The sequence below is a fragment of the Mandrillus leucophaeus genome, unplaced genomic scaffold (genome assembly GCF_000951045.1).
Source record: "Mandrillus leucophaeus isolate KB7577 unplaced genomic scaffold, Mleu.le_1.0 Scaffold80, whole genome shotgun sequence".
NCBI lineage: Eukaryota > Metazoa > Chordata > Mammalia > Primates > Cercopithecidae > Mandrillus > Mandrillus leucophaeus.
This window is the reverse complement of record NW_012108697.1, coordinates 1,170,671-1,194,579: the sequence shown is the minus strand read 5'-3', so window position 1 is coordinate 1,194,579 and position 23,909 is coordinate 1,170,671. Positions and strand designations below refer to the sequence as shown.

At 40.6% G+C, this 23,909-nt stretch overlaps 1 protein-coding gene across 6 annotated transcripts in view; it reads right to left on the bottom strand.

Annotated features, from left to right (window-relative positions):
• ABLIM1 (actin binding LIM protein 1) overlaps positions 1 to 23,909 on the bottom strand; it is a 277,318-nt gene that overhangs the window by 11,494 nt on the left and 241,915 nt on the right. For 3 of the 6 annotated variants that reach the window (XM_011967492.1, XM_011967493.1, XM_011967490.1), the window contains 6 exons: positions 23,572 to 23,701; positions 11,066 to 11,170; positions 9,296 to 9,343; positions 5,540 to 5,680; positions 2,973 to 3,064; positions 1,698 to 1,803 (listed from right to left, as the gene is read on the bottom strand). In XM_011967492.1, the coding sequence (XP_011822882.1) occupies positions 1,698 to 1,803; positions 2,973 to 3,064; positions 5,540 to 5,680; positions 9,296 to 9,343; positions 11,066 to 11,170; positions 23,572 to 23,701 (622 nt within the window). Of the gene's footprint in view, positions 1 to 1,697; positions 1,804 to 2,972; positions 3,065 to 5,539; positions 5,687 to 9,295; positions 9,344 to 11,065; positions 11,171 to 23,571; positions 23,702 to 23,909 lie in introns of all 6 variants that reach the window. The other 3 variants (XM_011967491.1, XM_011967495.1, XM_011967496.1) reach the window with 3 other exon arrangements.

Here is a 23,909-nt window from a genome sequence, read left to right as displayed (position 1 = left end):
TTTTTAGTAGAGATGGGGTTTCACCGTGTTAACCAGGATGGTCTCGATCTCCTGACCTCATGATCCGCCCACCTCGGCCTCCCAAAGTGCTGGGATTGCAGGCGTGAGCCACCGCGCCCGGCCTCTGAAGTCTTCATTTCTTCATCTATGTAGATATAATGTTATACATTCTTATAGAGCAGAATCTCAGAATTAGAAGGAGCTCTAAAGATCTGTAAACCACCGAATCCAAGATCAATGCCAGTGAGGCATCAATGAAGGGTAGCGGGAATTCCAGGTAAGGGTGTGGGCTCCAGGGTTATAATATGTGGACTTCTAAATCCTAGTCTTGCTAGTCATTGGTAGTATGACATTGGGTATGTTAACTCAATTTCTATACCCGTCTCCTGATTTCTAAACTAGAGATGAAAATGCTGCAGTTGCTAATAATAACCACATCTACTTCATTGGCATGTTGTGAACATTAAATAAAATGTTTAGCAAAAGTGCTTGCATAGAGTGAACATTAAATGCAATTTTTTTTTTTTTTTTTGAGACGAAGTCTCACTCTCACCCAGGTTGGAGTGCAGTGGCGCGATCTCAGCTCACTGCAAGCTCCACCTTCTGGGTTCATGCCATTCTCCTGACTCAGCCTCCCGAGCAGCTGGGACTACAGGTGCCCGCCACCACACCTGGCTGATTTTTTTGTATGTTTTAGTAGAGATGGGGTTTCACCGTGTTAGCCAGGATGGTCTCAATCTCCTCATCTGGTGATCTGCCCACCTCGGTCTCCCTACTAAATGCATTTTTAAAGGAAGTCTTAGAGGAGAAAATTATGCTCTAGCTCAGAATATGAGAGAAGAAATCTTGTGGGTTAAGAGAGAATTGGCTTATGATAAATAGATACAGGGGAAAATACACTGATAGACTATTTCAGCCCAGTATATAAGTCATCTTCTTCAAAAGTATTAAAAACACTGTTCATCCTCAGTTCTTGTATTGAAGATTTTTTTTTTTTTTTTGAGATGGAGTTTTACTCTTGTTGCCCAGGCTGGATAGCAATGGTGTGATCTCAGCTCACTGCAACCTCTGCCTCCCAGGTTCAAGCAATTCTCCTGCTTCAGCCTCCTGAGTAGCTGGGATTACAGGAGCCCACCACCACGCCTGGCTAATGTCTGTATTTTCAGTATAGACAGGGTTTCGCCAGTTGGCCAGGCTGGTCTCGAACTCCTGACCTCACGTGATCCGCCCGCCTTGGCCTCCCAAAGTGCTGGGATTACAGGCGTGAGCGACCGCACTCGGCCTCTATTGAATATATTAATGTAAAATCATAATGCTTAGAAAACGTCTTGTTCATGTTATCTTCAAAAAAAAAAAAAGAAAGAAAAACAAAGCATCATGTTTTTTAGAGGATTTCCTCTTGCTGCTTCCCTTGGAGATGAGTGTTCTAGAAGACAAATCTAGCGTATGGGGATTGACCTTCATGGATTTGGAGAACCTCCAAGGGCTCACCCATTTCCAGAAGAAAGGAAACTCACACATTTATGGAAGACCCATGACATGCTTATGAGCTCAGTTGACATGGAGTGGGTTTCCCACACTTCCTTTCCCGGGGAATACTCTATAGGTTCCGCCACAAGTGAACAGTCAGAGGCAGGTTCCTGACAGGCAGGTGGCTGGCTCTCAAATCAGGGAAGGTTGGGGGCTTTGCTGCTCACCTGAGTTGATGGGCGAGTCATAGCGACTGGCTAACAGAGATGACCTTTCCCGGCTCTCTTTCTCCATCTCTTCTTTCAATATCAACTGTCCCAGGCCTGAGTTAAGCTATTCACAGAAAAAAGAAAAAAAAAAGAAAGCAAAGACTCCAATTACTTTCATGGAGCTACAGTTTCTTTGTAGCAGATCCCACAAGAAGTTCCTCATGCTGGAGGGCCTCAATGCATGTGGCCCCAGAGCCTGGTAGTTCCTGAAGAGGTAGGTCAAGTTTGGGACCCTAAACCTTCTTAGCCCTTTCAGTTTCAAAGCTCCATTTCCCTAAGTCAGGCTCTATGTTAGAAGAATGTTTTCCTTCCTCTGCTTTCCCTAAAGAGCCAGGAGACCTCAGAAGGCATGTGTGAGTGCGTGTGGATTTTTGATGTGGGAAGGGAAGACTGGGGATGGTATGCTTGGAAAAGAAATTGCCTTGATTTGTTTAAAAACAAGAAATAAAGGTAATACATGGCCAATTTTACAGATTTTGGAAAATCTAGAAGAAAAGAAGAGTAACCCATAGTATGTCACTCAGAAATAACACTATCTTTGGATTTATATCTATCTAGTATTTTTGTATACACACATATAAAACTGAGATCATACTATAAATGCAACTTTGTATCCTTTGACTAATATCACGTGCATTTCCTATATGCTTAGAAAACATCATTTCAAAGGATTCAGCAGCCTCGTGATTGGTGGGAGAGTTTATAACTGACTGTCCTCCTGGGCTGCTGCAGGCCGTTGCCACAGGAAGGAGGGTATGAAGAGGACCCCTTCATGGTGGCAGTTCCTTTCATTCCTTTTCTCCTGGCCCATATCCTGGGAAAAGACTTGGAGAAATGTTCAATCCCACAATCACTCCTTCAGCAGAACTGCACGAGGGAAGGAAGGTGTGGCACTACCTGGGTGGATACCAGCTTGCTCTACCTGGCCCTCCAGCAGCATTTCAACACATGCGCTGTACACACGCCCCCATGAGGTCTCACTTTCCTTCCCACAAAAACCCAAACCTTCCACGTCCCTCTGACCTCTAGCATCTAGAGCCCAGCACGTATTCTGCCATATTCCATTTACTATTAACAGATACCTGTCTTGCTTTGCCTGCCAGACTTCAAGCCCCTTGAAGAATGGGACCACCTCTTGCTTATCTAGGGGGTTTACACGTAGTAGTCATTCAAAAAATACAGATCTTATGTAACTAGAATTGAAGACAGCAGCAAGGTAGTTTAAGGACAAACCTTCATTAATTGCTCTTCTTGAAGCTGTCGGCGTCTCAGAAGTTCCTCGTCATCTTCCTCTCTGCCACTAGATCTGCGTCTCATGTCAGGTCCTAATTCCATAGCAAAGACAACTTCTCACATCAGTCCCAAGACAAGGGAATCTTAACGAGCTAGTCCATCTGTGTTCAATTGGTTAAGCTGGCAAGGTCGGCAGTAGACTTTAACACTTTTAAGTAAACAACAGAAGAAAAAAAAAATGCCTGCCACCAATTCAGCACTACTGTCTGGTTTCTCAAGAAAATGGCCCTGTGTGACAAGCCAGGTCAATGTGTAATGCAAGGAAGGCCTGAATTTAGGCTTCTCTGCTCAATTAGAACTGGGTTTGCCATTGCAACTTAGTCTAAGTCTACTGGTCAGAGATCACTTTAGCAAATGGGAAGGGCATCTCCAGTTGTTATTTTGATGTCTTTGAAGTCAATTTGCTTTTTCCTTTCTTTTTTGAGACAAGGTTTCACTCTGTTGCCCAGGCTGGGGTATAGTGATGCAAGCATGGCTCACTGCAGCCTCCACCTCCAGGCTCAAGCAATCCTCCCACCTCACCCATCTGGGTAGCTGCAACCACAGGTGTATGCCACCACACCCTACTGATTTTTAAATATTTTTGTAGAGACATGGTCTCACTATATTGCCCAGGCTGATCTCAAACTCCAGGGCTCAACTAATCCTCCTGCCTTGGCCTCCCAAAATGCTGGGATTAAAGGTGTGAGCCACCACGCCCAGCCTCAATTTTCAAACAGAAAGAAATGCAAATTTATCTACATACCAACAGATAGGTAAGATAGTCATTGTTTTGTGACATGTGTTCAAATCTTGCAGTTTTCTCTTTTTCTGAATATTTAGAACTTCGTAATACTATTACTCTGTCTTCTACTCTTAGTAAATTCAATAAAAAGCATACTTTTACTATTTCTTTCAAGAAATGGGTCTCTAATGTTTTTTCTCATCCTTTGAAAAATGGTCACAAAAGAATTTTATACTAATAGGTAAATAAAAAGCATTAATACAGGTATAATTTTACCTTGGAACAATATAGTAAATTGTCTGCAATGTTTTAGCTTTCTGGAAAAGGGGAGACAGGGAAAGGAAAGGAGGAATCTGTCTGAATGGTTGGGAGGTTAAGATAATTATTGTTTTTCCTAAATTGCTTGGATTAATCTGGCTGTGGGAGGAAACAGGAAAGTTTGCTAATCTAATCAAAATAAACTTTAACTAATAGTCCTAGTTTTCAGCATTTTGATTAATGGACCTGAAATTTTCCTCCTTTTGGAATCCAAAAGAGCTTTAAACTACTTAGCGATAATAAATTCAACAACAAAAACTTAATTCTTCCTCTTTCCAAAATGTAGCTGCTTTAATGTCCTAGTAAGCAATTTACTAAACTAGCAACCTCAAGGCCTCAAGAACTTCCTGAAGGGCATGGACTGGCATAGGAAAGCTGATGACTGGTCCTTAGTCCTTACAATTATAAATGTCAATGTGAAGTTTCTCTCTTTCGTTTACACTAATGAAAATCAATAGGCACAAGTTTGCAAGGACTAGATAAATTTCATTAACATAATGTACAGAACACTTGTGAATAATGAACTTAGGAGGTAGATTTTCCTTAAACTCTTTCTATAAATATCAATTGATTTAAAATCCACTTGTATTGCTTGTGAAAGATATTCCAAAAATATCTTGATAAAAAATAGCACAATGAAGATTAGGACATTTTGGAAAATTGAAGGCCTTTTAGGTTATCAACAGAAGTGTGATAAGATCATATCCTTGTAAAGCTGACTCGCTAAATTTTCAGTATTAGTTTCTGGGTTTGCTAATACTTCTTTTTAGACCGAGTGGGTTCACTACTGACAATATAGTAAAGACACAGACATAATTGCAAAGCATGAAGCAAAGAATGAAACAGCTGAAATATGACATTTTAGCACAGAATTCATGAAAATGGTAGATGTAAAATCACATAACTTCACAGAAGTAATATTTCAGAACACCCACTACTCTGCAATAGCCCTTTTTCATGATGGAGAACGTGATCTCACAAGAAAAATGTAAGTGCTTCAGTGTTAAGATTGGTTGTTAAGAATTATAACTACAACCCAGAAATAGTCTAAAACAAATTTAACTGAAAGAAGTCATGCTTCTACAAACATTTGGTAAATGCACCCACTAGACTCTAATTATATAGAACAATGTTCTTGCTATAAGGCTTTGGCTCAACTATGTTCAACAGAGTTATTGATTTTGCAGTATTAACTCTGAGAGTCCATGCAAACCATTGGTTTTAGACCAGTTCTGGATCCCAGTGGGTTTGGTTAGAACAAGACTCTGGTGGATGTGTTTTTGTAACTTTTATGCATTTTGTACAACAAGTTAATACCATGTTAGCTCTTTTCACTATGCTCTCTCTTGGTCATACTTTTCTTAAAAATCTTCATGATAGGATACATTTTCTTGCATGTTTTTAAGCATCTCATCTTGAGCTCTTAGCAGTTTGTCCCTTTGACTTAGCCGTGACAGTTGCATACCTACGGCAGCAAATGAGGGGGGACCAGGCCAGTGGTCTGTCTCAATCTTTGGTGTCTCGCTGGGGTCTGGTGCCTGGGCTGCTGGGAACTTGGAAAACTTGATGATCTCTTCTGAGGACTTGCTCTGGGCTGCCAAGGCAGCTGCATCTAGATGGGAATCAGGGGGTGCTTAGCTATTGGTCTGTAAGACAATGGTGGTACAGCCCCACTTATATAGTTTTCTTGTTCTCTGGCAAAAGTTTCAGTTCCAGAAAGTTCTGTTTATTACCATTATCCATGGCCCAGTCACTCAGAGGTACCTATTGACAAGTCAACTCATTTTCCTTACTTTACGTCCGAAGCAAAGCTTCATCCTACACATGTTCTACATCTGAAAAATCCTATTCTAGAGTGCTGCCCAGCACGAGCTAGATGAGGCTATTTAAACAAAAAAAAATTAATACAATTAAAATTCTGCTCCTCAGTTTCACTAGCCATATTTCAATTGCTCAGTAGTCACATGTGATTAGTGCCTACTGTCCTGGCCAGTGCAGATATAGAACATTTCCATCCTCAGAGAAAGTTCCAGTGGACAACACTCTCCTAGAGTAATTAGTAATCTAAAATTAAAGAGCTAAGTTGAAAGCATGATGCTCTCACTTGACTGCAGTTGTTAATCATTAGAGGGTTGGCTGGCTTTGCATCTTTGGGCAAGAAGCCACAAATATATTGATCCAGTTCATTCTTTTATTATTTATTATTATTATTATTATTTGAGACAGAGTCTCACTCTGTTGCCCAGGCTGGAGTGCAGTGACGCAATCTTGGCTCACTGCAACCTCCGTCTCCCGGGTTCAAGGGATTCTCCTGCCTCAGCCTCCCAAGTAGCTGGGATTAAAGACATGCACCACCATGCCCAGCTAATTTTTGCATTTTTAGTAGAGACAGGGTTTCTCCTGGCCAGACTGGTCTCGAACTCCTGACCTCAGGTGATCTGCCCACCACAGCCTCCCAAAGTGCTGGGATTACAGGCGTGGGCCACCACATCTAGTCTGGTCCACTTCATTCTAATCCTTATATACTAAATACATGTGTCCTTGAGTCCTAGGAGAAATGGAAATTGGAAAATCCACTTTCAGCTTGCAGGAATTTGGCATTGAAACTTATGTTTGCCATTCCCACTCATTGTTTTGTTCAAAGGTCTGTGCACACAAGTGAGGTATTCAACTTTAAAACAACAAAAGCCAAACTAACAGCAATATTAGTTCACAAAGTTCTTAATGGCTATGCTTAGAGGAGGAGTCACAGCTTAGAGCCCCAAATCTAACCTACAGAGATGGAGCAAAACAAACCAGGTTAAATGGACAGTCCCTGATTCTGGCTAATTTTGCAAATTGGCCAGGGATGACACTAAATATTTCAAAATGTATTTATAATGCCTTAAATAACTGTTTTCTTCTGGGCTTACATATTTAAAATCTGGAAATAACCTTTTGAATCTTCAGCTCTAAGTCCTCCATTTTTTGAGTAACTTTCTGGGTCTCAATTTGCTTAAATAACTCAACCAAGGTCACCCAGTACAAAGGGGTAGTCTTTTCCCCCTTCCTCGGAGACAGCGTCTTGCTATGTTGTGCAGGCTGGATTCTAACTCCTGCACCCAAGTGGGTCTCTCACTTCAGCCTCCCAAGTAGCTGAGACTATGGGTGCAGGCCACTGTGCCCAATTTAGGAGGTAAAGTCTTGGCCAGGCATTAAACAGTGTTTCTCTGAATCTCTAACCTCATGAGAAAAACATTTTAACTTGGAAAACACTACATACAAAATCCCCTTTTTAAAGATGGACAAAACATGTTAGCATATAAGAAGTTCTCAGAAGTTCTGCATTATGAAGAACAAATGTGACTTTAAATAAATCTAGCCCTTCTCAAATGCATCAGGGCACAGACACCAGTTTTGGGCATAACAACTATTTCTTTGGCATGGAATGGCTGTTTTGCAAAAACATCCCTTGGAAAGCACTGCTCTGGCTGGGCTATTTTTAATTAATTACAACAGACCGAAAGACTTCAGTCAAAGTAAATATTATGAAAAGAAGTCAACTAATTCCTTCCAAACAAATAATCTAACATTATTCAATCTTCTTAAATTTTAATTATTTGATTATTTTTGTTCAGAGAGGAGGACCTAAAGATAGGATTTTTCAAAGTCTCTAAGTTGACACATCAAACTCTGATAATTTTATTCTTACATTAATAACAAAAGGATGACTTCAAACAGTACTTACGCATTAGAATTGGTGAAGTCAGTAGTTAAACATTCACATGTTAATGAGTGTGTGGAAAGACATTAAACCATAAAAAACAAAAACAAAAACAATGTTAACAAACTTAAAAAGCAAGCGTATGGTTTAAAACCTCAAAAAAAAAAAAAGATGAGAAAAAAAATCAAAGCTCTAGAACCATTATGATACATACATTTCTCTTTGTCTTCCTGATTCTGGCCTAAAAGTTTTTTCCTTGTGCATTTTCAATGTTATTTGATTTTCACGTCATCCTAATTCTTCCTTCTTTTCTTTCTTTCTTTTTGTTTTTTTTTTTTGGAGGGGGGCGACAGACTCTCGTTCTGTCACCCAGGCTGGAGCGCAGTAGTGTGATCTCAGCTCACTGCAATCGCTGCCTCCTGAATTCAAGTGATTCTCCTGCCTCAGCCTCCCAAGTGACTGAGATTACAGGTGTGTGCCACCATGCCCAGCTAATTTTTTTTGTATTTTTAATACAGGAGACAGGGTTTCACCATGTTGGTTAGGCTGGTTTCGAACTCCTGACCTCAAATGATCCACTCGCCTCGGCTTCCCACAGTGCTGGGATTACAGGTGTGAGCCACTGCACCTGGCCTCATGTTATCCTAACTCTTAAGGACTCATGTACGTCAGCTGGATTCTAAAGGCAGCCTTCAAATTTCCAGGCACAATCTGTGTAGAATTTTCTGAAATCACCTGAAGACCAGCTTTGGATATCTTTTCACAAAGATTTATGGTCAATATATCTATAGAGACTTAATAACGGTGGAGGAAAATGTGATTTACATAAAGTCATGTGAGTTTCTGAGTTAAAAAAAGGAAAACTGAATTATACATACACGTTAGTGATTCTTAGTTTGCAGGAAGTTCAGAGACAAACTGATCTAACTAACTGGTTTTTACAGAAGAGAAAACTGAAGCACACAGAAATGACGTCACAGAGCCATTCATGGAGAAAGTGGGACCAGGGCCTCGACCTCTGTGTTAGCTTGTATCCTGTCCACTCCACTGTGCAGACATCTTCATACCCAATAAGAAACCGGAGACCTGGACAGCCAAGTTGATGTAGGCTCAGTCAAATTAGTTTTTCTAGGTGGCTGATTTTTCACTAGTTTAAATTAGTCTCATCAAAATTATTTTAAAGGGTGACTATATTTGATGGCAAAATATACAAAAGTCTTGCTAGGATGTTTGTGAGTTGCTGTGTGACCAGTACTTCCCCCTCTCTAGGAATGGAATGACACATGGTTTGATGGGCTCAGAAACAAGTTAGAAGCTTTCTAATCAAGCTAAGTGCTCTCCATCCAGGAAAATCAATTTCACAATATTTACATCTTAGTAGACCAGAAAGGCATAATATGCTGGATGCACCAGTTTTACTCTAAAAAGCAGCAGCAGGAAAAGCCTTTCAGAGGACAGCAAGGAGAAGTTCAGCTGACTTTGCTATTTAAAAGCTACGCAGAGGAAAGCGGGTTTTACCATGCTGTTTGTAGATGGGTGGTTTTCGGTAAATGTTGATCCCTTGATCTGTAGAAATGAAAAGCAAAGGTATGTGATTATGGGAACCAGTTCAGCGATGGGAAAAACAGATCAACCAAACGGCAAATCAAACTGAAGATCTTGAACAAAAATAACCCAGAAGGTTAATTTCTGTATTACAAAGATTGAGTTTATTGGAAGAAAAATTATAGAAATGAGTGGCTTACTATATGCAAGTGTTATGGAAGCCTTTGTAATACATCTTAGGATATATAAAGATGTGATTAACTCATGAGCCATTTATTTCAAATATACACTTCATTGAAAGTGGGATTAAAACAGGAAGAAATGCAAGCAGTGGAGGTACTCTTATGGTGAGAAAGACATAACCAGTTTGGGGGAAATCCCCAAATTGCTACTGTCTAGAAATTGAGCCCCCAGTAGATACCAGTGGCTCAATTTACTTTTCAACTAATGAGTGGAACAGTGGAAAGCAATGTAGAAAAATCAAAAGGTTTTTTTTTTTTAAAAAAAAAAAAGACATAGAAACTTTTTATGTTCAACGCTAGCCTTGTGTACTGATGGGATGTTCAACAAATCCTAATTTATACAGGCCAATTTTTTGTAAAAAAGAATGAATGAATGAAAAACAAAAGAGATGTGAAACACTATTTATATATTTTACAAGACCCCATTGGATTATGGAACCATTTTGCTTTAACTATAAATACTCAGGAAATTTCAAAAGGTTTCTGTTTCCCCAGAACCGTGGGCACTGTATCTTGGTGGGGCATTTTTATGTGAAAAATCCCAAATATAGAACATTAATTTTCAAGATTCAATTAAACGTTTTTAGAAAGGACAGTCCCGACTAAGTGATATAAAGCTCAGTGAACTTTCCTCTGTTTTATTAAGTTGAGAAGCGAAAGAAAAAAAATGATTATAGATTCTAAATATGTACACTTACGTTAATATAGTGGGTAATTTATTAAACTACTTTCAGTAGCTAAACAAAGCAAAAAAACAATAAACTGCTGGTAGAAATATAATATTATTACCTTTGACAGCTAATCCTGTCCTTACAAAGTGAGCTGATTCTAAACATTAAGATATGATATTAATGGGCTCTGATTATTTCAGTTTCTGATGTCAAATTACTATTTGTATTATGACAGCAAATGCTTGTGACTACTAGAGCAAAGCTTGCAGCACCAAGCCTAAATTGCAAGATATCTTCATGGGCTGTGGAGGTGGCTAGTCTATGATGCGCTGCAGAAAGACCAACCAATTCACCCAATTCTACATCTTTCTGAAAAGTCCTTGGAGAAAGTCTCCACGTTAGAGAAAAACAGGAAATAGAAAAGTATTCTCTCGGGTGATACTGTGGTTCAATCTTTTGGACGAGAAGATAACTAGGTTGCCATTGCTATAATTAGTCAATGACAGCAAACCACAGAAAGGTACCTCAGAAGGCAATGATCAAATGGTACAATGAAAATTTTACTAAAAAGCAAAACAAAACAACTCAACTGCTTTTACCCATCACCCACACTCTTCAAAAATTATTTGAGAAAACATAAACCTTCAAGGTAATCCTGGCATTTAACACATAAAACTTTTGAAAGGCCCCCTAGGTCAGATCCTGCAATTTAGGGTTTGTTAACTGTGCATCCCAATTAAAAGAGCATGAGAGATGAGACGAGACGAGGTTACAAGGCTACATTCTACACTGTGACAGGACACCAAGACACAGACTGTGTCAGCTCCTACCTGGAACATGGAAATGTTTAGGGGCCTGAGCGTAAGTTGGAGTTAGAGGGCGGCTGTCTGGCCGGTAAGGGAGAGGGGAGTTCCGGCCGCTGGACGGCTCATTGCCTCCAATGAGAAGAATGGAAAAAACAAAATGAGAGAAGGGAGAGAGAAACAAAGAAAACAAAGCAAGCGTAATAAAAATTCAAAACAACAGACCGGAAGGAGGTTCATCAAAAAGGAGAAACAAAAGAAACAAACTCAATTTATCAACTTGACTTGCAAAGGTGATATCAGGTTTAGTTTTCCGTCACAGAGATTTGAACTCAGGTGGAGCTGGGTTAGAAGCAGCTTAGCGGTCAGGTGCGTCATTCCAATGGCATGCATTGAAAGCTGTGAGCTCGCAGCAAATCGATTAGAGGGAGGGGACATTGGAAGGGATGGAAAGCTGCTTGCTCAGGATTCAGGATCAGTTGTCAGATGGTTAAATCCCAAGCGTGTAAAGGAGCGGGCTAGGCAAACCCAAATACAAATCACTCTCAAGCATGATGGCAGCAGCTGGCAATTAGCAGAGGTTTCTCCAATCTGAAGGTTAAGTCTGGGAACCTGTGTGGTCACCAAGTCCTTCCCCTTAGGAATACAAAGTGCCTTCAATTGCAGCATGTTTCTGTTTTCCTCACTTTGAAATATACAAAATAGAGTCAGACCCGTATCAGCCAGGTATTTCGCAACCATTTATACCTCTCCCCACCTTTCACTTCAAAGATGAGGCTCCACCCAGGCCAATGATTCAATCACTGAAACATTTATTGAACACCTACTATGGCTGGGCACTGAGTACTACTGAGGACAAATAGATGAATGAGATACACTCCCTGTCCTCAAGGGACTTAGGGGCTATCTAAGGAGACAGACTTAAACACCATATAATGACATGTAATTGTTTACTCTGAGGTATAAGAAAAATGCTATGACACTCAGATGAAGGTGCCACCAATTCTTCAAGCTAGGTTTGAGCTGGGCATCAAAGAGTAAGCTCACCAGGTGAGAGGGCAGGTGAATGGGAGGGTGGGAAGTCCATATTCCAGAGGGCTGCAATGTCATGAGAAAGGGCTGGAATGTCATGAGAAGGATGTGGTCTGGGGGAGCAACAGGACTGGCCACCTTGTCTGGACAGCATGGTGCACTTGGAGGAGAGAACAGGGACCAGGCCAGAAAAGAGCAAAGAGGTGGCTGCAAAAGCCTTCAGTGCCACCATATCCACCATCACTCCCTTCTGACCAGGAGAATGGCCAGGATGAACTGATTCAGCTTGTGCAAAATTAGAAAGAGATTTTCAACTGGCCTAAATTGTCCTCCTACCCTATGTCTGGGCAAACATTTGTCTCAGGAAGACACCAGAAGATGTAGGACTATTAAAGCTCAATAAATTAGTAGTGGTAATTGCTTTTTACTATTGAGTTGTAAGAGCTTTTTATATATTCTGGATACGGGTCTCTTATCAGAAATAATATGAATTTGCAAAGATTTTTCTCCCAGTCTATAGGCTGTCGTTTCACTTTTTTGGCGGAATTCTTTGAAACACAAAAGTTTAAAAATTTTGATAAAGTTCAATTTATTTATCTATTAACACTAATAATTTTAAATAAATCATAGATCATCAGAAAACAGAGCTCTGGCCAGTTGCTTCAGGGCAAATTTTTCTAAATCTATCCAGTCAAGTGTGAAAGATGTCAATTTTTAGAGTTCTAAAATACATTTAAGAGAATTTTAATGTTGGCTGGGCGCGGTGGCTCACGCCTGTAATCCCAGCACTTTGGGAGGCCGAGACGGGCGGATCACGAGGTCAGGAGATCGAGACCATCCTGGCTAACATAGTGAAACCCCGTCTCTACTAAAAAATGCAAAAACTAGCCGGGCACGGTGGCGGGCGCCTGTAGTCCCAGCTACTCGGGAGGCTGAGGCAGGAGAATGGTGTAAATCCAGGAGGTGGAGCTTGCAGTGAGCTGAGATCCAGCCACTGCACTCCAGCCTGGGTGACAGAGCGAGACTCTGTCTCAAAAAAAAAAAAAAAAAAAAAAAAGAATTTTAATGTCTCAGCATATACATTTTTAAGTAACCAGAGTATAGATCTACACTAAATGGGCAGTAAGATATTCCAAATATGGGATCTGTGTCTGTTACTGAGTCGAATTTACATTCCTGGCTTTTGGTTATTGGTGTTCTGAAACTTCTGTTTTTTCTTCTCAAGAGTCGGTTTAGCATCCAGCCCCAAATATGTTATAATGTTGACTTTATTATTTAAGTCATATATTAGTTCCCCAAAATTGTGAAATATCATCCCTTACAATTGACCTATTAAGCTAATTTATAAAAATGTTATCTCATTTAACCCTCTTCTAAAGAGAAATAACTAGTTCACATCAGGAATAAATGAGTATAAAAAACACAGAGGAAAACAGGGGAAGGAAGATTTTGATTTGCATTTAGAAGGAAATAGTGTTTTAAACCTGTTGCTGAATTAAAACTCGGTCTCATTTATCATCATCAGTGCTCAGTGTATCGCCTGGCCAGGAGTAAGTGCTTAATAAATGTCTGTGAATGAATGATTGAAGGAGGCCAATTAATTACCTCCACAGCTATTTATTGGCCTAATTTAGCAAGCACCATGGCAAGATTCACCATCAATTTTCTCTAATCTCTAAATTAAAGGAAGCTAGATGCTAGTGTAGTTAAGTCCTCACTTAACATCAATAGGTTATTGGAAACTGCAATTTTAAGCAAAATAACATACAGCAGGTCCTTGAAGAACGTTGTTTATTTCAACCTAGTTTCATCACAACATTGTTGAGGGGAAAAACTAGACTCTTATTTTAATATATCAATTCTCTTAAATCACAGTCTCCAAGAACCTATTGATGATGATAAGTAAAGACCTACTGTATACAGCACCGGGATCACCCCTTTTATAACTTCCCCATTACAGCCAATCCTTGACAGCTCCAATTTAATTGTTTCACTGAAGAAAAATGATTTAATCCTATGAACATTAGAAATTATTAACAAGGGTAATCCATAACTGAAAAACAGAATCATTCTTATGGTCTTTTCTCGATAGAAGGTACACCGGGTCTCAACTTTTGCCACTGCTTCTGAACCACACTGCTGCGTGCTTTTGTTCTTTCACATTGACCTCCACGGTCCTTGTAGAAAATCAGATGTTTCCAGGAAAGTTCTCATAGGTTTTGGTTATAATACACAATCAAATGAACCCCCATTAAATCAGTTTTTATCATTATTAGCCCGTGTCACGCACGCACAAAAATATCTGCATACGCAGAACACAAACTTTAAGGTTATTAGAATTAGACATTTGTCCAGGGATTAAACTCTTTCTATTAACAAGACCCTGTGGTGGCCAGTGCCTCTAGAAGCCCCTCACTTCTTGAATATGATCAAAGCCTCTCAGAGGTTATGGAGTAGCTGTCTGAATTCCCAAGGAGTGGATTCTGGCTGAATGCTGTCACCAGTTGGGTGTGGTTCTATATTAGGCTGGATGGCTTCAGCAAACATTCACCTCTCTAGTTGTTTGAAAAAAAAAACAAAAAACACTAGTATGTTCAAATTTTATAAGTAGATTTAACTATAATCATTTAAAACTTCCCACAAAGCATTTTAAAAAATCAGGTAGAGGGAGACCCAGTGACACACCCATCTCAGCAATTCTGCAGAATGTGCTTTCCACATACCACAACCGCTCACTGGGGAATAAGTTTTTGGAATAGATAATGTTTCTAGGTACCAAATTCTTAGCCCTTGAAATACCAAAGGCATGACAAATTTTGGGCATTTCTAAACAAAAAGGAAAATTCTCAAGAAGAGGCCTCTTTCCCTTTTCTAAATTAAACACCTTATTTTTATTTTTATTTTTTTGAGACAGAGTCTTGCTCTGTTGCCCAGGCTGTAGTGCAGTGGTGTGATCTCGGCTCATTGCAACCTCTGCTTCCCAGGTTCAAGCGATTCTCCTGCCTCAGCCTCCCAAGTAGCTGGGATTATAGGCATGTGCCACCACACCCAACTAATTTTTGTATTTTTAGTAGAGACAGGGTTTCATCATGTTCGCCAGGCTGGTCTCAAACTCCTGACCTCAAGTGATCTGTCTGCCTTGGCCTCCCAAAATACTGGGATTACAGGCATGAGCCACTGCACCTGGCCAACTCTCTATTTAAATGATAAAACTTTGAACCCAACCCCGGCAGGAAATAACTGATGGGGGCCCTAAGAGGTCATCTGTGCATAGTTCCTTACTTAGACAAAGTAATCTGTGACATACCAAATGAAATCTCATATTTGGAAGATATCATTATTATTACCATCATTGTCATCATCTATCAACCCAGAATAAGATACTGTTTAAAAATAATAGGCCGGGCATGATGGCTTATACCTGAAATCCCTGCACTTTGGGAGGCTGAGGCGGGTGAATTACTTGAGGTCAGGAGTTTGAGACCAGCCTGGCCCACATGGTGAAACCCTGTCTCTTCTAAAAATACAGAAATTAGCCGGGTGTTGATGGCAGGCACCTGTAATCCCAGCTACTCAGGAGGCTATGGCAGGAGAATTGTTTGAACCTGGGAGGTGGAGATTGCAGTGAGCTGAAATCGCAGCACTGCATTCCAACCGGGGCAACAAAGTGAGATTCTGTCTCAAAACAAAAAACAAAACTACTCTGTGTGTGTGTGTGTGTGTGTGTATCTGTGTATAATACAATAGTATATATATATCTCTCACACTCATGGCTATTTTGTTCTTTTAAGTCCTCAGATTGGGCCACCCTAAGTTGCTAGTGTTCTTATCTATTGTAGTGACAAGCTACTATATTTCTATTTATGTTTCTATTTCTATTTCTTGGCCTTCAGTTTTACCTCCTTTCCTGTTACCCTAGTAAGCCAATTTTTTAGACCTCGGGGGAGCATTCACTTACAGGACTCTCACTGTACTTAACAAATTTAAATGCCTGTCTCCACTTTCTTCTTTTTGGCACCATGAGAGCCCGAGTGACTAATTCTAAGACAAGTGAATAGAGATGGGGGTGTGCGATTCTGCTGTGGGGACCTGTTGGAGCACTGCCTAGCTTTCTGGACTTAGAGTGCTTACATCCCCAAATATAAATGAACATCTTGAGGGAGCCTTAAGATAAGTTGGCAGCATCCAGAATTTTGTGACAGTTTTAAGATTGCCGGTTCTTGTCTAAAGCGTCAATAAGAGTTACAGTTTCCTTCAGCAAGTGTCAAATATATATTTACATCATGGCAACTCGTATTTATAGCAAAAGAGGAAAGATTCCTTTCAAAGAGATTTAATATATATACCCCTCCTGCTCAGAAATCCAATTTATACTTCATGGACACAGAATGTCATGTCTAGCAGTATTTCAAAGGGGAAGGAAGAGAAACTTAGCAGACACTTCACAAACAAAGCCCAAAACAAAGTGAAAATGGTTTTTCCAAATCTCTAGGCATAAGGTTGTCCAAATGGCCCAAAGATATACTGAGATAGAATGAGGCTACAAGGAAGTTTGGAGGACAGAAATAAAGATACACCCAACCAACAATGGATGTTATGGAAAATGAATGGGGAAGCCAGTGAAGCAGAGAAACAGTCTGTGCCGTGCATCTCAGCTTTACAATCATGCAGGCATCCTCAGCTCAGTGAGCCCAGGCCTGGGTCACACACTGCAGAAACAAGGACCAGGAAGTGGACTTGGGCAATGGAAGGCTGGGCTTCTGGCTGCCAGAGTGGCAAATGGCGCCCCCTGCCTCTGAGATGGACATCCGACCTTAGGTCAAGCTCCCAGCTCACATCCATTAAAAACAAAACAAAACAAACAAACAAGAAAAACTCCCTCAAGCTCCAAGACAAGCTCCAAGATAAAAGTCAATGAAGGGCCACAAAAAACCCTGGAAGACATTGACTTATCTCAAAGATATCTTGGATATGTTACTCAGTGGCTCTAGGTTTCCCTTATTCTGAAATTTCTAAGTGCCGGAGAGGTCTTCCATGTAAAAGGACACATGTTTTTCAAAATAACTAAGATGTAATTCCTTGGAGAATCGGCATTTAGCCAAATACACTAGGCTTTTAAAGCAATATCTTTAATGTACAAAATCTCCACCATGTATCTATGATTGAAAAACGAAGTATATACTGTTATGTACACTATACTTTGCATCTGAAGCATAAAGACTATTTCATATGAACAAACTATAGGCACATGTCTAGTAAAAAGACAAGGGGAGAGAGACTATTAGATGTTTTTAAGTTCAGGGTCACTAATTCCTTTTGGCCTAACGCTTTTTATCATTTAAATCCAGAATATCTGACGGTGTCAAAAACTTCAAATGCAGACTGAAAACAGAAAAGAATGTATATTTACATTTTTTTTTTTTTTTTTTTTTTTGAGACAGAGTCTCTCTCTGCCGCCCAGGCTGGAGTGCAATGGCACGATCTCCGCTCACTGCAAGCTCCGCCTCCCGGGTTTCCGCCATTCTCCTGCCTCAGCCTCCCAAGTAGCTGGAACTACAGGCGCCCGCCACGTCGCCGGGCTAGTTTTTTGTATTTTTTAGTAGAGACGGGGTTTCACCGTGTTAGCCAGGATGGTCTCAATCTCCTGACCTCATGATCCGCCCGTCTCGGCCTCCCAAAGTGCTGGGATTACAGGCTTGAGCCACCGCGCCCGGCCTTACATTTTTAATAAAGCACCATTTAGGAACATAGGGGTACCATAATTTTTATAATCATTTAATATTTCTACGGAAAAGTAAATATTTCTTAATTTTATGATCTAAATGACTGAGGATCATTCTTGGTCTAAGACTCAATAAGAATGCAATTTTCTGGCTAAAAGGGATGAAAAATAAAAGTGTGCTTTAAAAATTATCTTCACACATATTTATACTGAAACGCATGGCCCTCATATGAAGGAGCGTTCCTGGGGAGGAGGGGGCCTGGGTCTAGTCCAGGCACTGCCATGTCCTAGAGGTGAGCCCCTGGACAGTTACTTAGCCAGGGCCTCCATATTTGGTCTCCTCACTGACTCCATTTCCCAAGAATGCTGTGAAAAGTGAACAGAATGATGGCATCAAAAACCATTTAAAATCAGGCGCGGTGGCTCAATCCTGTAATCCCAGCACTTTGGGAGGCTGAGACGGCCAGATCACTTGAGGTCAGGTGTTTGAGACCAGCCTGGCCAACATAGCGAAACTAAAAATACAAAAATTAGCCGGGCATGGTGGCGCATGCCTGTAATCCCAGCTACTCGGGAGACTGAGGCAGGAGAATTGCTTGAAGCCGGGAGGCGGAGGCTGCAGTGAGCTGAGATCGTGCCACTGCATGCAAACCTGGGCAACAGAGTGAGACTCTGTCTCCAAAAAAACAAAAAAAAAGCAATTTAAGAGACCCACACTGACCAAGGTGGGTGCGCTCCACACCAAGATACTTCACCTGGTGATGTAGGAGTCTCATTGTTCCTGATTTATAGAGGAGGCAAGTGACACTCAACAGGATAAATAAGCAGCCCAAGGTCACACAGCTAGCAAGTAACGGAGATATCTGAACCCAAGATTCCAGTGTCCATGGGCTTTTCAACTGTCCACATGGCTACTCATGGACATGAGGTAGTGTTAGTCACTGACCAGCTATTGACACTTTGTGCTGTGTTATTTGTACAAACTGTGTAACTTTATAGGGCCTGTGACACTTTTCTTTCTACAAAAAGTCTCTCTCTAAAAGTTGAAACATACAATAGCCAAGTGAGGAAGTTTACATTTTAATGAATCAATAATGTATTTTTTCTTAAATATCAGAGATAACCAAAATCTTTTTTTCTTTTTTTTTTTTTTTTTTTTTTTTTTGAGACAGGGTTTTGCTGTGTCACCCAGGCAGGAGTGCAGTGGCTCGATCTCGGCTCACTGCAACCTCCACCTCCTGGGCTCAAGCAATCCTGCTTCAACCTCTGCGTAGCTGGGACTACAGGCATGCACTACCAAGCCCAGCTAATTTTGTTTTCGTGTTTTTGGTAGAGACAGGGTTTTGCCATGTTGCCCAAGCTGGTCTTGAACTCCTGGGCTCAAGCAATTTGCCCACCTCAGCAGAAATAACCAAAATCTTAATTTGACTAATGGCTGCTATAGTAAAGTCTCTTTAAAATATACAACTGAAGGGTTTTTTTTTTTTAAGAAAAAAAAAACAGCATAATTTCTTTATGATTTTATAAACATTCTCTAAAGTATCATCTTGACATTTTATAAATAAAAATTTTCCCCAAAAATACTAACTAGCACTCATAATTTAAAATAATCTGTTGGCTGAGCATGATAACTCACACCTGTAATCCCACACGTTAGGAGGTCAAGGCAGGTGGATCACTTGAGGCCAGGAGTTTGAGACCAGCCTGGCCAACATAGCCAAACTCCATCTCTACCAAAAATACAAAAATTAGCTGGGTGTGGTGGTGCACACCTGTAATCCCAGCTACTCAGGAGGCTGAGGCATAAGAATCGCTTGAGCCTGGGAGGCGGAGGTTGCAGTGAGCCAAGTTTGCACCATTGTACTCCAGCCTGGGTGACACAGCAAGACTCTGTGTCAAAAAAATAAAAAAAAATAAAAAAAATAAAGTAAAATAATCTGTCAAGAGTTTTAGAGAGTGTTGTACCTATCAAAAAATTTGCTAATGGCAAATGGCACGTGTGTCTTAACTCCAGGCACGTGTGTCTTTGATAAGCACGATTGCTTCAATGAGCAATGTTATTTTCAAAACACAAAGAATGCTGAAATTAGCATCACTGCATACTGATAAGTACAGTACATGTACCTTTTAGGATTCAGCCACTCAACAACCAAGTGAGCACAAAGAAAAAGCTTGGGTAGACTGACGACGAGAATTCAGTAAACCAGAACAAGCTCCTCAATGGAAGCATCAGGGATATGACACGCGGAGCAGCACATGGTTAAGAGTCCTTTAGGACTGTTTTAAGACCCGTGATAACATCTGTGCTTGCCTCCTCCTCCATCCTTCAGCTATCACTGTTGGTTAATTTGGTTCAAATCAAGTTCGCACCATTCCGGGAACTCCTACTTAATTTTAAATTATGGCCCCTTCATAGCCTCGTCAGGGCTCTCGGCTCCCCCAGTGTGGAGAGCCCCAACTGAGGACGGCTGCAGAAGCATTGCCGACAGTGATGAAAACGAAGGGATGGGGCAGACATGTGAGGCAGGAACAGAAAACAGAAGGCAAAGCCTCTCTTCTCCATCATGTGGGAGTTAGGACAAATCAAAAGACGACTGCTCTGAGTCAGCTCAAGGAGAAACACTGATGTTGCCATAGATCTTTTAATGCTGCCCAAACATGTTAATATGGTTATAGTTTATCACCTGTAAGACAACTTTTGTATATCTGTTACTAAACACTATTGTGTTTTGCTGTGACCTGTTACGTATTGAACCCAGGAAAATATTCCAATTATATATATCATATTTTGTTTCAATACATCCAAAAACAAAATAATAATATATATATATTTTTTCTTTTTTCAAAGCAGTGGATAATAAATTTTATGGTCTTAAACATACTTCCTGCTTCTTCATCTAGAGCCCTTAGAAGTGACATATTTCTCCCAACGAGAGACACTATGCCCATTCTAAGACAACTATTGGGTATAGTCATGACACACGCAGGCATGCTGAGAGCTCAAAAGCTCGGCACTAACTCTTGGAGATACACCTTATTAGCCTTCCCAGGGTGCTAATAAATCTCCACTATGCAGGGTGCTGCCTGGAGAAACCTGCCTCCTTACCTTTGATATGGGGAATGAAGTGGTGTCGGAAAGGGGGGTTGGGGCGGGAGTCGCTGTGGGTGGGGCTGAGGCTGCTGGTGCGCAGGTACGACAACCTCTGCACACCAGGAGACAAAAGCTCTGTGCAGCAAGGAGTCAGGGGCAGGGCACAGTGGAAACAGAAAAGAAGAACAGAAATTAACACAGGAGCAGGGAAAGTGCCATCGTTCCAAGGGAAAACAAAATAAAGAACGTTAATCAGGAGGCTGAAAAGGGAGGAAGGAGAAAGGGTTAAGAATGCACCTGCTAAGGCTGAGGCAAAGTGGGGGAGAGTGCAAAGAGGTTCAGGCGGGTACAGAGTCACTCTCTGAGAATAAATGGCTTTGGTGAGAAGAAATGGTCACCTGGATGGTCTCTGTTCAGCCAGTAGCAGACACATCATTTAGATTCAACAACAGCTGTTTTTAAAAAGCACCTGACAAAACAGAACCCTCTGAAATGCTTATTAAAAAATTGACAATCATTGTATTTATATGTAAGGGTCAGGTTTTTTTTTTTTTTTTTCTTAAGCAAACTTATCCCACTGTAAGTTGAATTTTATTTTGCCTACATAGAAGGAAAACCTGTTTGTGTTCCCTGTGTGGCAAAGAGGTCTATATGATCCCGAGAACTTCAGCAGGAGTACTGGAGGCTGGAAACTCAGTTATCTCAGGAAGAATGGACCATTCAACTTCAACCCAGACTGAGGGGGTTTTAAATCATCATCTGGCATCTAGAACTTGTGGAGTGGACTCTCTGGGGTGTTCTTTATGGATCACAAGTATGCTATCAGAATTCCTCCAGCTTCACTTTAGAAGGGCAGACCTCAAAATAATAACTATAAAGCCTAACGAGTGGCATCAGGCATACATGTAATATATTGTGAAAGGAAAGAAGGAGAAGGAGAAGGTTCTAAAGTCTATTGGCATCAGAACCATGATTGGAACAGATGGAAACTTTCTCAATAAGGACATGAGCTTTTGGGGGAAGAAGTGTTGACTGGCCACTCCCCTCACTATTCAGGGGTCTCTGGAACAATAATGCCCCTATAACCCCACGCCACTCCGATAACTCCATGGCTGGGGTCTCAGTGACCTCAGCACATGTACATGAGCAGGGTGGCAGCATAAAGGATTTTTTTTTTTTTTTTGAGACAGAGTCTTGCTCTATCACCCAGGTTGGGTGCAGTGGCACGACCTCAGCTCACTGCAACCTTCGCCTCCCAGGTTCAAGCAATTCTCCTGTCTCAGTCTCCCAAGTAGCTGGGACTACAGGTGCACGCCACCACACCCGGCTAATTTTTGTATTTTTAGTAGAGACGGGGTTTCACCATATTGGTCAGGCTGGTTCTTGAACTCTTGACATCAGGTGATCCACCTGTCTCAACCTCCTAAAGTGCTGGGATAACAGGCATAAGCCATCATGCCCGGCCCAGCATAAAGGATTTCTTATTACCCAAATAGACAAGGGCTTAAATCAAGACCCATGTCCTGGGCATGAATAAAATGAGTATGGTAGCCCATGAAATAAGGGAAAAAAATTTCCTGAGAACTTTCATTTAATGTAATTCAATAAACAGCATAAATATTTACCAGTGTAGAGAAAATTATACATTATCAAAGGATCAAATAGTTTGAATTATCTGCAAGCATTAAATCTAGGGTCTTAGAGAGAAGATTGCAGCCTTTTATCATTCTGTTAATTCCTTTGGTTTTATTTCTTGTACAATTTATTTAAAAAAAAAGGTAGCATATGGGTTTGTTCTCATCTACCCATCCAGAAGCAAGAAGCTTAACAGGAAGTCTTCACAGATGCACACTATCACCATTAAGTTTTATTAGAGGCCAGAATCTTCCTTGTGAATCTATTTCTCAGGGAATCTTGGATCTTTACTGGGGTCTCCATTCTTCTCCTACTATACACAGGAGACACCCACTAGTAGCCACAGACACTAAATTCTCTGCAGATGAAGGTCCACTAAAATCTGCTACTTTGTGGCATTCTCTACTGTAGTGATGCCTAATAATTTTATGTTTTCCAAGTATGATGGAAAATCTTAGGGTTGGAAATGATTTTATGTTTTCTAAGTCTGATTGAAAATCTTAGGGTTGGAAATGATTTTATATTTTCTAAGTCTGACTGAAAATCTTAGGGTTGGAAAGGATCTTAAAAGTGATCAAAAACAGCCCTGAGTCCTCTTTCTAGAAGGTGCTTAACCAAGCATGCTTACTAACACCATGTGCCTAGATAAGGGAAGCAAAATACATCCGTTAAAAATGGCTAATACTGAATTTTAGATGATGTTGGTATGCCTAGAAAGCACATCAAAATATTTTCTTTGCGAGATCTCCATTTTAAGTCTCAAAGTGAAGATATTTTCATTAATCCTATTTTTTTTTAAAAAAACCCTTGCTTCCAGTAGCTCACTGTCAAAATATAATTAATAAATCAAAATGTACACAGCCATAGGATGACTGATGTTTCAAGAAAAGGTACAGCATAAAATATAGTTGGATACCAGTTTTCATTTTGTTCTGGGAGAGGGATGGAAATGTTTAGTCATCGGTTTTTCAATGTGCTATCAATAGTAGGGGAAAAAAATCACAGAAATACAGTTTGTTATATAGAGTGAATCCCAGGAACAGTCACCCTTACCAGGTCTGTGGAAATGCTGGGGAGAGCGCGACGTGGTTGGAGTGTAGCTGTGGCGGCTGTACACAGGAGAGTTGATGGAGCCCTGGCTCGTGGACCGATGGATCATCCGATCCCGAACATCCTGGTATCCCTGGAAACAAAGTTCAACACATTCAGGCCATCACCATTCCTCAGCAGGAACCACGTTTCACAAACATTGCCAAGGAACCATCATGTCTACTTGTTTATATATATTTGATTAATATATGCACTTATTTTTATGTGCAAAATTTACAGGTATTTTATATGCAAATGAGCATTCTGTGGCTAATACATTGTGCTCAAAATCTGCAGTACTT